Source organism: Hyla sarda, chromosome 3 (genome assembly GCF_029499605.1).
Source record: "Hyla sarda isolate aHylSar1 chromosome 3, aHylSar1.hap1, whole genome shotgun sequence".
Taxonomy (NCBI): domain Eukaryota; kingdom Metazoa; phylum Chordata; class Amphibia; order Anura; family Hylidae; genus Hyla; species Hyla sarda.
The window spans coordinates 444646966-444665655 of NC_079191.1; the positions used below are offsets into that span (position 1 = coordinate 444646966).

At 48.5% G+C, this 18690-nt stretch overlaps 1 protein-coding gene across 1 annotated transcript in view; it reads left to right on the forward strand.

The window, feature by feature from the left end:
• Positions 1 to 17258, forward strand: part of LOC130363200 (lactoylglutathione lyase-like) — a 19637-nt gene extending 2379 nt beyond the window's left edge. Inside the window, exons 2-6 of the mRNA XM_056568666.1 lie at positions 8157 to 8239; positions 13781 to 13921; positions 14466 to 14530; positions 15209 to 15298; positions 16876 to 17258. Of these exons, the coding sequence (XP_056424641.1) occupies positions 8157 to 8239; positions 13781 to 13921; positions 14466 to 14530; positions 15209 to 15298; positions 16876 to 16964 (468 nt within the window). The 3' untranslated portion in view covers positions 16965 to 17258. The remainder of the gene's footprint in view (positions 1 to 8156; positions 8240 to 13780; positions 13922 to 14465; positions 14531 to 15208; positions 15299 to 16875) is intronic.
• Positions 17259 to 18690: the final 1432 nt, after the last annotated feature.

The window sequence follows — 18690 nt, forward strand, 5'->3', positions numbered from 1 at the left end:
GTAACCGGTAACCGATATACACCCGGGTACTATAACCCCAGTGCTCCTCACACCCCGACTATACACCCGGGACTATAACCCCAGTGCTCCTCACACCCGATATACACCCGGGACTATAACCCCAGTGCTCCTCACACCCGATATACACCCGGGACTATAACCCCAGTGCTCCTCACACCCGATATACACCCGGTACTATAACCCCAGTGCTCCTCACACCCGATATACACCCGGGACTATAACCCCAGTGCCTCCTCACACCCGATATACACCCGGGACTATAACCCCAGTGCTCCTCACACCCGATATACACCCGGGACTATAACCCCAGTGCTCCTCACACCCGATATACACCCGGGACTATAACCCCAGTGCTCCTCACACCCGATATACACCCGGGACTATAACCCCAGTGCTCCTCACACCCGATATACACCCGGGACTATAACCCCAGTGCTCCTCACACCCGATATACACCCGGACTATAACCCCATGCTCCTCACACCCGATATACACCCGGTACTATAACCCCAGTGCTCCTCACACCCGATATACACCCGGGACTATAACCCCCAGTGCTCCTCACACCCGATATACACCCGGGACTATAACCCCAGTGCTCCTCACACCCGATATACACCCGGGACTATAACCCCAGTGCTCCTCACACCCGATATACACCCGGGACTATAACCCCAGTGCTCCTCACACCCGATATACACCCGGGACTATAACCCCAGTGCTCCTCACACCCGATATACACCCGGGACTATAACCCCAGTGCTCCTCACACCCGATATACACCCGGGACTATAACCCCAGTGCTCCTCACACCCGATATACACCCGGGACTATAACCCCAGTGCTCCTCACACCCGATATACACCCGGGACTATAACCCCCAGTGCTCCTCACACCCGATATACACCCGGGACTATAACCCCAGTGCTCCTCACACCCGATATACACCCGGGACTATAACCCCAGTGCTCCTCACACCCGATATACACCCGGTACTATAACCCCAGTGCTCCTCACACCCGATATACACCCGGGACTATAACCCCAGTGCTCCTCACACCCGATATACACCCGGGACTATAACCCCAGTGCTCCTCACACCCGATATACACCCGGGACTATAACCCCAGTGCTCCTCACACCCGATATACACCCGGGACTATAACCCCAGTGCTCCTCACACCCGATATACACCCGGGACTATAACCCCAGTGCTCCTCACACCCGATATACACCCTCGGGACTATAACCCCAGTGCTCCTCACACCCGATATACACCCGGGACTATAACCCCAGTGCTCCTCACACCCGATATACACCCGGTACTATAACCCCAGTGCTCCTCACACCCGATATACACCCGGGGACTATAACCCCAGTGCTCCTCACACCCGATATACACCCGGGACTATAACCCCAGTGCTCCTCACACCCGATATACACCCGGTACTATAACCCCAGTGCTCCTCACCACCCGATATACACCCGGTACTATAACCCCAGTGCTCCTCACACCCGATATACACCCGGGACTATAACCCCAGTGCTCCTCACACCCCGATATACACCCGGGACTATAACCCCAGTGCTCCTCACAACCCGATATACACCCGGGACTATAACCCCAGTGCTCCTCACACCCGATATACACCCGTGACTATAACCCCAGTGCTCCTCACACCCGATATACACCCGGGACTATAACCCCAGTGCTCCTCACACCCGATATACACCCGGGACTATAACCCCAGTGCTCCTCACACCGATATACACCCGGGACTATAACCCCCAGTGCTCCTCACACCCGATATAACACCCGGGACTATAACCCCAGTGCTCCTCACACCCGATATACACCCGGTACTATAACCCCCAGTGCTCCTCACACCCGATATACACCCGGGACTATAACCCAGTGCTCCTCACACCCGGGGACTATTACCTCAGTGCTCCTCACACCCGATATACACCCGAGACTATAACCTCAGTGCTCCTCACACCCGATATACACCCGGGACTATAACCCCAGTGCTCCTCACACCCGATATACACCCGGGACTATAACCCCAGTGCTCCTCACACCCGATATACACCCGGGACTATAACCCCAGTGCAGCTCACACCCGATATACACCCGGTACTATAACCCCAGTGCTCCTCACACCCGATATACACCCGGGACTATAACCCCAGTGCTCCTCACACCCCGATATACACCCGGGACTATAACCCCAGTGCTCCTCACACCCGATATACACCCGGGACTATAACCCCAGTGCTCCTCACACCCGATATACACCCGGGACTATAACCCCAGTGCTCCTCACACCCGATATACACCCGGGGACTATAACCCCAGTGCTCCTCACACCCGATATACACCCGGGACTATAACCCCAGTCCTCCTCACACCCGATATACACCCGGGACTATAACCCCAGTGCTCCTCACACCCGATATACACCCGGGACTATAACCCCAGTGCTCCTCACACCCGATATACACCCGGGACTATAACCCCAGTGCTCCTCACACCCGATATACACCCGGTACTATAACCCCAGTGCTCCTCACACCCGATATACAACCCGGGACTATAACCCCAGTGCTCCTCACACCCGATATACACCCGGGACTATAACCCCAGTGCTCCTCACACCCGATATACACCCGGGACTATAACCCCAGTGCTCCTCACACCCGATATACACCCGGGACTATAACCCCAGTGCTCCTCACACCCGATATACACCCGGGACTATAACCCCAGTGCTCCTCACACCCGATATACACCCGGTACTATAACCCCAGTGCTCCTCACACCCGATATACACCCGGTACTATAACCCCAGTCCTCCTCACACCCGATATACACCCGGGACTATAACCCCAGTGCTCCCTCACACCCGATATACACCCGGGACTATAACCCCAGTGCTCCTCACACCCGATATACACCCGGGACTATTACCCCCAGTGCTCCTCACACCCGATATACACCCGGGACTATAACCCCAGTGCTCCTCACACCCGATATACACCCGGGACTATAACCCAGTGCTCCTCACACCCGATATACACCCGGGACTATAACCCCAGTGCTCCTCACACCCGATATACACCCGGGACTATAACCCCAGTGCTCCTCACACCCCATATACACCCGGGACTATAACCCCAGTGCTCCTCACACCCCATATACACCCGGGACTATAACCCCAGTGCTCCTCACACCCGATATACACCCGGGACTATAACCCCAGTGCTCCTCACACCCGATATACACCCGGGACTATAACCCCAGTGCTCCTCACACCCGATATACACCCGGGACTATAACCCCAGTGCTCCTCACACCCCGATATACACCCGGGACTATAACCCCAGTGCTCCTCACACCCGATATACACCCGGGACTATAACCCCAGTGCTCCTCACACCCGATATACACCCGGGACTATAACCCCAGTGCTCCTCACACCCGATATACACCCGGGACTATAACCCCAGTGCTCCTCACACCCGATATACACCCGGGACTATAACCCCAGTGCTCCTCACACCCGATATACACCCGGGACTATAACCCCAGTGCCCCTCACACCCGATATACACCCGGGGACTATAACCCCAGTGCCCCTCACACCCGATATACACCCGGGACTATAACCCCAGTGCCCCTCACACCCGATATACACCCGGGACTATAACCCCAGTGCTCCTCACACCCGATATACACCCGGGACTATTACCCCAGTGCAGCTCACACCCGATATACACCCGGGACTATAACCCCAGTGCCTCCTCACACCCGATATACACCCGGGACTATAACCCCAGTGCTCCTCACACCCGATATACACCCGGGACTATAACCCCAGTGCAGCACACACCCGATATACACCCGGTACTATAACCCCAGTGCAGCTCACACCCGATATACACCCGGGACTATAACCCCAGTGCTCCTCACACCCGATATAACCCCAGTGCTCCTCACACCCGATATACACCCGGGACTATAACCCCAGTGCTCCTCACACCCGATATACACCCGGGACTATAACCCCAGTGCTCCTCACACCCGATATACACCCGGGACTATAACCCCAGTGCTCCTCACACCCGATATACACCCGGGACTATAACCCCAGTGCCCCCTCACACCCCGATATACACCCGGTACTATAACCCCAGTGCCCCTCACACCCGATATACACCCGGTACTATAACCCCAGTGCCCCTCACACCCGATATACCACCCGGGACTATAACCCCAGTGCTCCCTCACACCCGATATACACCCGGTACTATAACCCCAGTGCTCCTCACACCCGATATACACCCGGTACTATAACCCCAGTGCTCCTCACACCCGATATACACCCGGTACTATAACCCCAGTGCTCCTCACACCCGATATAACCCCAGTGCTCCTCACACCCGATATACACCCGGTACTATAACCCCAGTGCTCCTCACACCCGATATACACCCGGTACCATAACCCCAGTGCTCCTCACACCCGATATACACCCGGGACCATAACCCCAGTGCTCCTCACACCCGATATACAACCGGGACTATAACCCCAGTGCTCCTCACACCCGATATACACCCGGGACTATAACCCCAGTGCTCCTCACACCCGATATACACCCGGGACTATAACCCCCAGTGCTCCTCACACCCGATATACACCCGGGACTATAACCCCAGTGCTCCCTCACACCCGATATACACCCGGGACTATAACCCCAGTGCTCCTCACACCCGATATACACCCGGGACTATAACCCCAGTGCTCCTCACACCCGATATACACCCGGGACTCTAACCCCAGTGCTCCTCACACCCGATATACACCCGGGACTATAACCCCAGTGCTCCTCACACCCGATATACACCCGGGACTATAACCCCAGTGCTCCTCACACCCGATATACACCCGGGACTATAACCCCAGTGCTCCTCACACCCGATATACACCCGATATAACCCCAGTGCTCCTCACACCCGATATACACCCGGGACTATAACCCCAGTGCTCCTCACACCCCGATATACACCCGGGACTATAACCCCAGTGCTCCTCACACCCGATATACACCCGGGACTATAACCCCAGTGCTCCTCACACCCGATATACACCCGGGACTATAACCCCAGTGCTCCTCACACCCGATATACACCCGGACTATAACCCCAGTGCTCCTCACACCCGATATACACCCGGGACTATAACCCCAGTGCCCCTCACACCCGATATACACCCGGTACTATAACCCCAGTGCTCCTCACACCCGATATACACCCGGTACTATAACCCCAGTGCTCCTCACACCCGATATACACCCGGGACTATAACCCCAGTGCTCCTCACACCCGATATACACCCGGGACTATAACCCCAGTGCTCCTCACACCCGATATACACCCGGTACTATAACCCCAGTGCTCCTCACACCCGATATACACCCGGTACTATAACCCCAGTGCTCCTCACACCCGATATAACCCCAGTGCTCCTCACACCCGATATACACCCGGTACTATAACCCCAGTGCTCCTCACACCCGATATACACCCGGTACCTATAACCCCAGTGCTCCTCACACCCGATATACACCCGGGACCATAACCCCAGTGCTCCTCACACCCGATATACACCCGGTACCATAACCCCAGTGCTCCTCACACCCGATATACACCCGGTACCATAACCCCAGTGCCCCTCACACCCGATATACACCCGGGACTATAACCCCAGTGCTCCTCACACCCGATATACACCCGGGACTATAACCCCCAGTGCTCCTCACACCCGATATACACCCGGGACTATAACCCCAGTGCTCCTCACACCCGATATACACCCGGGACTTTAACCCCAGTGCTCCTCACACCCGATATACACCCGGGACTATAACCCCAGTGCTCCTCACACCCGATATACACCCGGTACTATAACCCCAGTGCTCCTCACACCCGATATACACCCGGGACTATGACCCTTGTGCAGCTCTCCCCCCCCCCCCCCTGCTCCATTATAACCTCACTGTACCCCCCCCCCTCCATTATAACCTCACTGTACCCCCCCCCCTCCATTATAACCTCACTGTACCCCCCCCTCCATTATAACCTCACTGTACCCCCCCCTGCTCCATTATAACCTCACTGTACCCCCCCTGCTCCATTATAACCTCACTTGTACCCCCCCTGCTCCATTATAACCTCACTGTACCCCCCCTGCTCCATTATAACCTCACTGTACCCCCCCCTGCTCCATTATAACCTCACTGTACCCCCCCTGCTCCATTATAACCTCACTGTACCCCCCCCCGCTCCATTATAACCTCACTGTACCCCCCCCTGCTCCATTATAACCTCACTGTACCCCCCCCTGCTCCATTATAACCTCACTGTACCCCCCCCTGCTCCATTATAACCTCACTGTACCCCCCCCTGCTCCATTATAACCTCACTGTACCCCCCCCCCGCTCCATTATAACCTCACTGTACCCCCCCCCCGCTCAATTATAACCTCACTGTACCCCCCCCCCGCTCCATTATAACCTCACTGTACCCCCCCCGCTCCATTATAACCTCACTGTACCCCCCCTGCTCCATTATAACCTCACTGTACCCCCCCCCTGCTCCATTATAACCTCACTGTACCCCCCCCTGCTCCATTATAACCTCACTGTACCCCCCCTGCTCCATTATAACCTCACTGTACCCCCCCTGCTCCATTATAACCTCACTGTACCCCCCCGCTCCATTATAACCTCACTGTACCCCCCCTGCTCCATTATAACCTCACTGTACCCCCCCTGCTCCATTATAACCTCACTGTACCCCCCCTGCTCCATTATAACCTCACTGTACCCCCCTGCTCCATTATAACCTCACTGTACCCCCCCTGCTCCATTATAACCTCACTGTACCCCCCCCTGCTCCATTATAACCTCACTGTACCCCCCCTGCTCCATTATAACCTCACTGTACCCCCCCTGCTCCATTATAACCTCACTGTACCCCCCCTGCTCCATTATAACCTCACTGTACCCCCCCTGCTCCATTATAACCTCACTGTACCCCCCCTGCTCCATTATAACCTCACTGTACCCCCCCCTGCTCCATTATAACCTCACTGTACCCCCCCCTTGCTCCATTATAACCTCACTGTACCCCCCCCTGCTCCATTATAACCTCACTGTACCCCCCCCTGCTCCATTATAACCTCACTGTACCCCCCCCTGCTCCATTATAACCTCACTGTACCCCCCCCTGCTCCATTATAACCTCACTGTACCCCCCCTGCTCCATTATAACCTCACTGTACCCCCCCCTGCTCCATTTTAACCTCACTGTACCCCCCCCTGCTCCATTATAACCTCACTGTACCCCCCTGCTCCATTATAACCTCACTGTACCCCCCCCCTGCTCCATTATAACCTCACTGTACCCCCCCTGCTCCATTATAACCTCACTGTACCCCCCCTGCTCCATTATAACCTCACTGTACCCCCCCTGCTCCATTATAACCTCACTGTACCCCCCCTGCTCCATTATAACCTCACTGTACCCCCCCCTGCTCCATTATAACCTCACTGTACCCCCCCCCGCTCCATTATAACCTCACTGTACCCCCCCCCGCTCCATTATAACCTCACTGTACCCCCCCTGCTCCATTATAACCTCACTGTACCCCCCCTGCTCCATTATAACCTCACTGTACCCCCCCCCTGCTCCATTATAACCTCACTGTACCCCCCCCCTGCTCCATTATAACCTCACTGTACCCCCCCCTGCTCCATTATAACCTCACTGTACCCCCCCCCCCCAGTTATATGCACGCCACCTCCAGAGCTGTATTCACTATTCTTATACTGCAGTCACCTCCGGAGCTGCATTCACTATTCTTATACTCCAGTCACCTCCGGAGCTGCATTCACTATTCTTATACTCCAGTCACCTCCAGAGCTGTATTCTCTATTCTTATACTCCAGTCACCTCCAGAGCTGCATTCACTATTCTTATACTCGTGTCTTGTATGGGTCCCTCAGTGTGGGGTATTACAGCAGTGATGCATTGTGGGAGTTGTAGCTCATTTGTTTTTCTTCACTCTTCAGGATTTTATGATGCAGCAGACGATGCTCCGGATCAAGGACCCCAAGAAGTCTCTTCCGTTCTACACCAAGTGTCTGGGTATGACGTAAGTGCCACCGATATCCTGCAGTGAATGGAGAAGCCGCAGTCATCCCTCTGACGGGCCCTGCCTGATATTCATGAGGTTCCGCCTCCTCATGAATATTCATCAGCTCTGCCAGTCCTATGTGAATGACGTTTTATTAATGTGTTATGAAAACTTCTAATAGACTTTGTAGTTTGATTCCCCATCAAGATCTGTGCATGCTGTCAGTGAATGAAAACATTGTTTACGTATATATCTGTATCTGCTCCTCTTAGGTTGGGTTCGCACTACGTTTGTAGTATACGGGTGCTGGATCCGGTTGGGAGGGGCAAAAACCGTCCGCTCCTGTATCCCAGCTGGATCCGTCCCGAACCCCATTCATTTCAGTGAGCCGATCGGAGTCGCACGCTGAATCCACTTGTCTCGGGTTTTTGGTCCGGTCAGAAAACCGTATACGGGCGAAAATGAGACAAGTGGATTCAGCGTGTGACTCCGGTCGGCTCATTGAAATGAATGGGGTTCGAGCCGGCACCCGTACACTTCAAATGTAGTGTGAACCCACCCTTATAACGCTCCAGTACTGATATATAATCTCTGTATATTACATCATATGTGACTGATATCAGCCGCTCCTCTTATAATGCTCCAGTACTGATATAACCTCTATATATTACATCATATGTGATATCAGCCGCTCCTCTTATAACACTCCAGTACTGATATAATCTCTATATATTACATCATATGTGATCATATCAGCCGCTCCTCTTATAACGCTCCAGTACTGATATAATCTCTATATATTACATCATATGTGATATCAGCCGCTCCTCTTATAACACTCCAGTACTGATATAATCTCTATATATTACATCATATGTGATGATATCAGCCGCTCCTCTTATAACGCTCCAGTACTGATATAACCTCTATATATTACATCATATGTGATGATATCAGCCGCTCCTCTTATAACACTCCAGTACTGATATAACCTTTATATATTACATCATATGTGATATCAGCCGCTCCTCTTATAACGCTCCAGTACTGATATAACCTCTATATATTACATCATATGTGATGATATCAGCCGCTCCTCTTATAACGCACCAGTACTGATATAACCTCTATATATTACATCATATGTGATGATATCAGCCGCTCCTCTTATAACGCTCCAGTACTGATATAACCTCTATATATTACATCATATGTGATGATATCAGCCGCTCCTCTTATAACACTCCAGTACTGATATAACCTTTATATATTACATCATATGTGATGATATCAGCCGCTCCTCTTATAACGCTCCAGTACTGATATAACCTCTATATATTACATCATATGTGATGATATCAGCCGCTCCTCTTATAACGCACCAGTACTGATATAACCTCTATATATTACATCATATGTGATGATATCAGCCGCTCCTCTTATAACGCTCCAGTACTGATATAACCTCTATATATTACATCATATGTGACTGATATCAGCCGCTCCTCTTATAACACTGCAGTACTGATATAACCTCTATATATTACATCATATGTGATGATATCAGCCGCTCCTCTTATAACACTCCAGTACTGATATAACCTCTATATATTACATCATATGTGACTGATATCAGCCGCTCCTCTAACGCTCCAGTACTGATATAATCTCTATATATTACATCATATGTGATGATATCAGCCGCTCCTCTTATAACACTCCAGTACTGATATAACCTCTATATATTACATCATATGTGACTGATATCAGCCGCTCCTCTTATAACGCTCCAGTACTGATATAACCTCTATATATTACATCATATGTGACTGATATCAGCCGCTCCTCTTATAACACTGCAGTACTGATATAATCTCTATATATTACATCATATGTGATATCAGCCGCTCCTCTTATAACGCTCCAGTACTGATATAATCTCTATATATTACATCATATGTGATGATATCAGCCGCTCCTCTTATAACACTCCAGTACTGATATAATCTCTATATATTACATCATATGTGATGATATCAGCCGCTCCTCTTATAACGCTCCAGTACTGATATAACCTCTATATATTACATCATATGTGATATCAGCCGCTCCTCTTATAACGCTCCAGTACTGATATAACCTCTATATATTACATCATATGTGAGATATCAGCCGCTCCTCTTATAACGCTCCAGTACTGATATAACCTCTATATATTACATCATATGTGATGATATCAGCCGCTCCTCTTATAACGCTCCAGTACTGATATAACCTCTATATATTACATCATATGTGAGATATCAGCCGCTCCTCTTATAACGCTCCAGTACTGATATAATCTCTATATATTACATCATATGTGACTGATATCAACTGCTCCTCTTATAACGCTCCAGTACTGATATAATCTCTATATATTACATCATATGTGACTGATATCAACTGCTCCTCTTATAACGCACCAGTACTGATATAACCTCTATATATTACATCATATGTGATGATATCAGCCTCTTATAACGCTCCAGTACTGATATAACCTCTATATATTACATCATATGTGATGATATCAGCCGCTCCTCTTATAACACTCCAGTACTGATATAACCTCTGTATATTACATCATATGTGATGATATCAGCCTCTTATAACGCTCCAGTACTGATATAACCTCTATATATTACATCATATGTGACTGATATCAGCCGCTCCTCTTATAACACTGCAGTACTGATATAATCTCTATATATTACATCATATGTGATATCAGCCGCTCCTCTTATAACGCTCCAGTACTGATATAATCTCTATATATTACATCATATGTGACTGATATCAGCCGCTCCTCTTATAACACTCCAGTACTGATATAATCTCTATATATTACATCATATGTGATGATATCAGCCGCTCCTCTTATAACGCTCCAGTACTGATATAATCTCTATATATTACATCATATGTGATATCAGCCGCTCCTCTTATAACGCTCCAGTACTGATATAATCTCTATATATTACATCATATGTGACTGATATCAGCCGCTCCTCTTATAACACTCCAGTACTGATATAATCTCTATATATTACATCATATGTGATGATATCAGCCGCTCCTCTTATAACGCTCCAGTACTGATATAATCTCTATATATTACATCATATGTGATATCAGCCGCTCCTCTTATAACGCTCCAGTACTGATATATCCTCTATATATTACATCATATGTGATGATATCATCCTCTTATAACGCTCCAGTACTGATATAATCTCTATATATTACATCATATGTGATGATATCATCCTCTTATAACGCTCCAGTACTGATATAACCTCTATATATTACATCATATATCAGCCGCTCCTCTTATAACGCTCCAGTACTGATATAACCTCTATATATTACATCATATGTGATATCAGCCGCTCCTCTTATAACGCTCCAGTACTGATATAACCTCTATATATTACATCATATGTGATATCAGCCGCTCCTCTTATAACGCTCCAGTACTGATATAATCTCTATATATTACATCATATGTGATATCAGCCGCTCCTCTTATAATGCTCCAGTACTGATATAATCTCTATATATTACATCATATGTGATGATATCAGCCGCTCCTCTTATAACGCTCCAGTACTGATATAATCTCTATATATTACATCATATGTGATAATATCAGCCGCTCCTCTTATAACGCTCCAGTACTGATATATAATCTCTATATATTACAACATATGTGATATCAGCCGCTCCTCTTATAACGCTCCAGTACTGATATAATCTCTATATATTACATCATATGTGACTGATATCATCCGCTCCTCTTATAACGCTCCAGTACTGATATATAATCTCTATATATTACATCATATGTGATATCAGCCGCTCCTCTTATAACGCTCCAGTACTGATATAATCTCTATATATTACATCATATGTGATGATATCAGCCGCTCCTCTTATAACGCTCCAGTACTGATATATAATCTCTATATATTACAACATATGTGATATCAGCCGCTCCTCTTATAACGCTCCAGTACTGATATAATCTCTATATATTACATCATATGTGACTGATATCATCCGCTCCTCTTATAACGCTCCAGTACTGATATAATCTCTATATATTACATCATATGTGATATCAGCCGCTCCTCTTATAACACTCCAGTCCTGATATAACCTCTATATATTACATCATATGTGATATCAGCCGCTCCTCTTATAACGCTCCAGTACTGATATAATCTCTATATATTACATCATATGTGATATCAGCCGCTCCTCTTATAACGCTCCAGTACTGATATAATCTCTATATATTACATCATATGTGATGATATCAGCCGCTCCTCTTATAACGCTCCAGTACTGATATAATCTCTATATATTACATCATATGTGATGATATCAGCCGCTCCTCTTATAACGCTCCAGTACTGATATAACCTCTATATATTACATCATATGTGATATCAGCCGCTCCTCTTATAACGCTCCAGTACTGATATAACCTCTATATATTACATCATATGTGATGATATCAGCCGCTCCTCTTATAACGCTCCAGTACTGATATAACCTCTATATTACATCATGTGATATCAGCCGCTCCTCTTATTACGCTCCAGTTCTGATATAATCTCTATATATTACATCATATGTGACTGATATCAGCCGCTCCTCTTATAACGCTCCAGTACTGATATAATCTCTATATATTACATCATATGTGATATCAGCCGCTCCTCTTATAACGCTCCAGTACTGATATAACCTCTATATATTACATCATATGTGATGATATCAGCCGCTCCTCTTATAACGCTCCAGTACTGATATAATCTCTATATATTACATCATATGTGATGATATCAGCCGCTCCTCTTATAACGCTCCAGTACTGATATAACCTCTATATATTACATCATATGTGATATCAGCCGCTCCTCTTATAACGCTCCAGTACTGATATAACCTCTATATTACATCATATGTGATGATATCATCCGCTCTTCTTATAACGCTCCAGTACTGATATAATCTCTATATATTACATCATGTGATATCAGCCGCTCCTCTTATAACGCTCCAGTACTGATATAACCTCTATATATTACATCATATGTGATGATATCAGCCGCTCCTCTTATAACGCTCCAGTACTGATATAACCTCTGTATATTACATCATGTGATATCATCCGCTCCTCTTATTACGCTCCAGTTCTGATATAATCTCTATATATATTACATCATATGTGATATCAGCCGCTCCCCTTATAACACTGCAGTACTGATATAATCTCTATATATATTACATCATGTGATATCATCCGCTCCTCTTATAACGCTCCAGTACTGATATAACCTCTATATATATTACATCATGTGATATCATCCGCTCCTCTTATAACGCTCCAGTACTGATATAACCTCTATATATATTACATCATGTGATATCATCCGCTCCTCTTATTACGCTCCGGCACTATTATAAGCTCACCATCATCTAGATTCTGAATGTCTTGTTTCTCCTCAGTCTCCTCCAGAAGTTGGATTTCCCTTCTATGAAATTCTCCTTGTACTTTATGGGCTACGAGGATAAGAAAGACGTCCCGGAGAACATTAAGGAGCGGACGGCCTGGACCTTCTCACGGAAGGCGACACTGGAGCTGACACAGTAAGATGGCGGACTCTCCTCAGGGGTGGCTGCTTTTTAGCTTTTTTCTGGTTGGTCCTGCTTTACACTGCAGCCCCGCTTCATTATGATCAGTGACTCCACCTTAGCAGCAGGGTCTGGAATCACCATCCCCTAAGCTTTACACTGCTGCTTAAAGGGGTACTCCACCCCTAGACATCTTATTCCCCAATCCAAGGAATACGGGATAAGATGTCTGATCATGGGGGTCATGCTGGGACCCCCAAGATCTCTATGCAGTACCTGGCTTTTGTTTAGACTCTGGGTGCGGGTGGCAGGGGTTGTGACGTCACGGCCAAGCCCCCTCAATGCAAGTCTATGGGAGGGGGCGTGGTATGACATCACGAGGGGCGTGGTCATGACTTCACAACCCCCGCCGCCTGCACCCAGCGTTTGGAACAAAATGTACACAGGGGCCCCTCACCAGGCAGTTCCCAAAGTGAGAACAGCAGAATTTCCCATAAGCCACCCATAATTTCCCATAATCCCCTGGCGCCCTCTGACCCCTGTGTTTTCTTTCCTGCAGTAACTGGGGGACCGAGAATGACGAGAAGCCTTATCACAATGGCAACTCTGATCCTCGTGGGTTCGGTAAGTTATATGAAGGGGGTGGTATTATAATGTGTAGGACGTAGACCCTGACAGGTGGACAAAGACTCTTAACCTTCCTGATACAATGTATTGTCCCCTGTTATCAGCCGTCCCCCTCCTACTCGCCAGGACTGTTATGTGCCGTCCCCCCCCCCTCCTACTCACCAGGACTGGTATCAGCCGTCCCCCTCCTACTCACCAGGACTGGTATCAGCCGTCCCCCTCCTACTCACCAGGACTGGTATCAGCCGTCCCCCTCCTACTCACCAGGACTGGTATCAGCCGTCCCCCTCCTACTCACCAGGACTGGTATCAGCCGTCCCCCTCCTACTCACCAGGACTGGTATCAGCCGTCCCCCTCCTACTCACCAGGACTGGTATCAGCCGTCCCCCTCCTACTCGCCAGGACTGGTTTCAGCCGTCCCCCTCCTACTCGCCAGGACTGGTTTCAGCCGTCCCCCTCCTACTCGCCAGGACTGGTATCGGCCGTCCCCCCCCTCCTACTCGCCAGGACTGGTATCGGCCGTCCCCCCCCTCCTATTCGCCAGGACTGGTATCGGCCGTCCCCCCCCCCCCTACTCGCCAGGACTGGTATCAGCCGTCCCCCCCCTCCTACTCTGTATGGTCCCAGCCATAGAATTCACGTGGATGACAGACACCGTTTTCTTTTTTTTACAGGTCATATCGGCATTGCTGTCCCGGATGTCTACGCTGCCTGCAAGAGGTTTGAGGAGCTCGGAGTCGCCTTCGTAAAGAAACCGGATGATGGTAAATGAGTCGCCAAACTGTGCAGAGAAGATAGAGAACAAGGACTAAACTTTAATGGGGCTGAGAAATGTAGAACTGATCTTCAGCTACAACATTGATCAGTCACCTCCAGAGCTGTATTCACTATTCTTATACTCCAGTCACCCCCAGAGCTGTATTCACTATTCTTATACTCCAGTCATCTCCAGAGCTGTATTCACTATTCTTATACTCCAGTCACCTCCAGAGCTGTATTCACTATTCTTATACTCCGGTCACCTTCAGAGCTGTATTCACTATTCTTATACTCCGGTCACCTTCAGAGCTGTATTCACTATTCTTATACTCCAGTCACCTCCAGAGCTGTATTCACTATTCTTATACTCCAGTCACCTCCAGAGCTGTATTCACTATTCTTATACTCCAGTCACCTCCAGAGCTGTATTCACTATTCTTATACTCCAGTCACATCCAGAGCTGTATTCACTATTCTTATACTCCAGTCACATCCAGAGCTGTATTCACTATTCTTATACTCCAGTCACATCTAGAGCTGTATTCACTATTCTTATACTCCAGTCACCTCCAGACCTGTATTCACTATTCTTATACTCCAGTCACATCCAGAGCTGTAGTCACTATTCTTATCTTCCAGTCACATCCAGAGCTGCATTCACTATTCTTATACTCCAGTCACATCCAGAGCTGTATTCACTATTCTTATACTCCAGTCACATCCAGAGCTGTATTCACTATTCTTATACTCCAGTCACTTCCAGAGCTGTATTCACTATTCTTATACTCCAGTCACATCCAGAGCTGTATTCACTATTCTTATACTCCAGTCACATCCAGAGCTGTATTCACTATTCTTATACTTGGGTCACCCCTAGAGCTGTATTCACTATTCTTATACTCCGGTCACCTCCAGAGCTGTATTCACTATTCAGTCACGTACAGTATAGGAGGGGCTTATGAATCCCACCTGGGACCCGGGTGGACGGGGCTTTGTTTTCAGGTGACTGCCCAGTCCATATTTAAGGGGCCTTTGGCTTTTCCTCTGCACAAGTTTTGATAGATCTCCCCCAATATACTTACCTATCCCTGGTCTACCGGAGCTCCCGATTGGTTCTTCTAAGACTCGGTGCAGGACCTGCCGCCTCAGCCAATCGTTGCCAGCAGTGATGTTCCATCTCGGACAGTGATTGGCAGAGGCGGCAGGTCCTGCACCAAGCACGTGGAGATAGGAGGACCAGACAGAATCTCTGGCGGACCAGGGGTAGGCAGGAATAGTCTGTACAGTTGTGCGTAATTTTGAGTGCAGCTCTGGATGTGACTAGAGGATAGGACGTTTCAATAGACCAGAACGCCTCCAGCTGTTGCAAAACTACAAATCTCAGCATGCTGGGAGTTGTAGTTTGGCAACAGCTGAAGGCACACTGGTTGGGAAACAATAGACTATTGTATACTAATCTCACAATACAATAGAGCAGAGCACATGCTGTCCTGACCTTAATAATGCGAGTCATGTGACCGGCGGAGGCGACCTGCGTCCTGTACGGTGGCGTTCATGAGGCGTCTGACATTTTGTTTTACAGGGAAGATGAAGGGTTTGGCGTTTGTTCAGGACCCTGACGGCTACTGGATTGAGATCCTCAGCCCCAACAACATGGTGTCCATCGTGTAACCCTCCGCTGTAGACTGGACGCCGCTGCTTCCTGGTGCTTCAGAAACGTCCCATGTCGTACCGCAGAATCTTCGGTTACCGTAGAGATCACGGGCGGAATCACACTACGTACTGCATCATGTGACATCTCATCGGCCAATAACAGAAGCCCCCGCCCTGAGCCGCCCAGTAAATAATCAGTGTTACCCTAGACTTAGTGCCTTATCTGGAGCGCGCCCTCTGAAGAATAACGTATCCATGCGCCGTACGATCAAAGCGTTAAGTAATCACCTGACAATAAATCGGGAATTCTTATTGGTCGTCCATTGTCTACTTTATGTTATACACGAGTCCTGACCCAATGAATATTTACACACCGCCCGCGTGTTACCTCCAATACGATTATGAGGTAAAATAGGGCGCCATCTGAAGTCGGGCAGTTGCCATGGAGACCACTGGAGAGAGATAAATCAGTCCATGTATGAAGACTGGTTGCTATGGTAACAGCCCCATTCGGTCCTGAGTCTGCAGATAAGTGAACAGTCAGGTGACTCCGAACATCCTATATAATGTACACCGCTCATCACGTGATCTCACCGCCGCCAGCCCTACATACTGAACTTATTTACGCCATTTTAATTTTTTTTATGTTACTATGGGGGAAATTTATCAAAATCTGTACAGAGGACAAGTTGCTGAGCTGTCCATAGCAACCAATCAGATTTCTTCTTCTTCTCTCTGGTTGCTATGGGCAACTTTTCCTTTGGACTGGTTTTGATAAATCTCCCCCGATGTGATTACTGTGAAACCAAAAACCCTTGTTTTGTGTTGCCATGGTTACAGACTACATATGAGTGGTCATGTGTTCACAGGGAGGTGAGGGGGAGGGTCAGTTGGTGGCACTTTAGCAGCTCGGCTCCACCTTCTTGACGCTTGGCTGAGAAGTAAAAGGCGATTTTATTTACTTTTTTATGGTGACCACCATCAGCTCCAGGTTACTTTTCTATCCTCCACTTGTAGCAAAACTACATCTCCCAGCATGCCCGGACAGCTGTTGGCTGTCCGGGCATGCTGGGAGTTGTAGTTTTGCAACAGCTGGAGGTCCCCAGTTTGGAGGCCACTGCCCTATAGGATGCAGTGAGTAAATGTAATCCCTGGCCGCCTGTGACGCTGGGTTCACACATTCTTGCCATACTGTTTTCAATCCGTTTTTCTAAAGAAAACCGTATGGCAAAAAAAAGTAAACTGTACGCGTTTTTAAACCGTATACTGTTTTTAAGAGTGCATACAGTGCCGTTTTATCTTTAAAAAAAACATAAGTTTTTGAAAATTTTGTCCATTTTTAACCTCTTCAGGACATGGGGCGTATGGATACGCCCTGCATTCCGAGTCCTTAAGGACGCAGGGCGTTCAGCCGGCATATCGCCCAGGAGGGTCATTATGTCCCTCCATGTCGACGATGGCCGCAGATCGCTGGACAATTCAGTCCAGCGATCTGCGGCGATTCCGGGTCAATCGGGTCTCCAGTGACCCGGAATTACTGGCTGATCGGGGCCGTCTCTGACGGCCCCAAACAGCCATAGCCAGCAGGGGTGAAGTGGCACTGGTGCCACCTCACCATCGCCCTGATTTGTCGGCCGACCAATCAGGGCGCCTGCTGCGGGTGTCACTCCTGCAACCCCCTCCGCCCCTCTTCCGGAGGACGTGAGCTGGTGTGGGACGTGCACCCCGGGTGCTAGGGACCCCG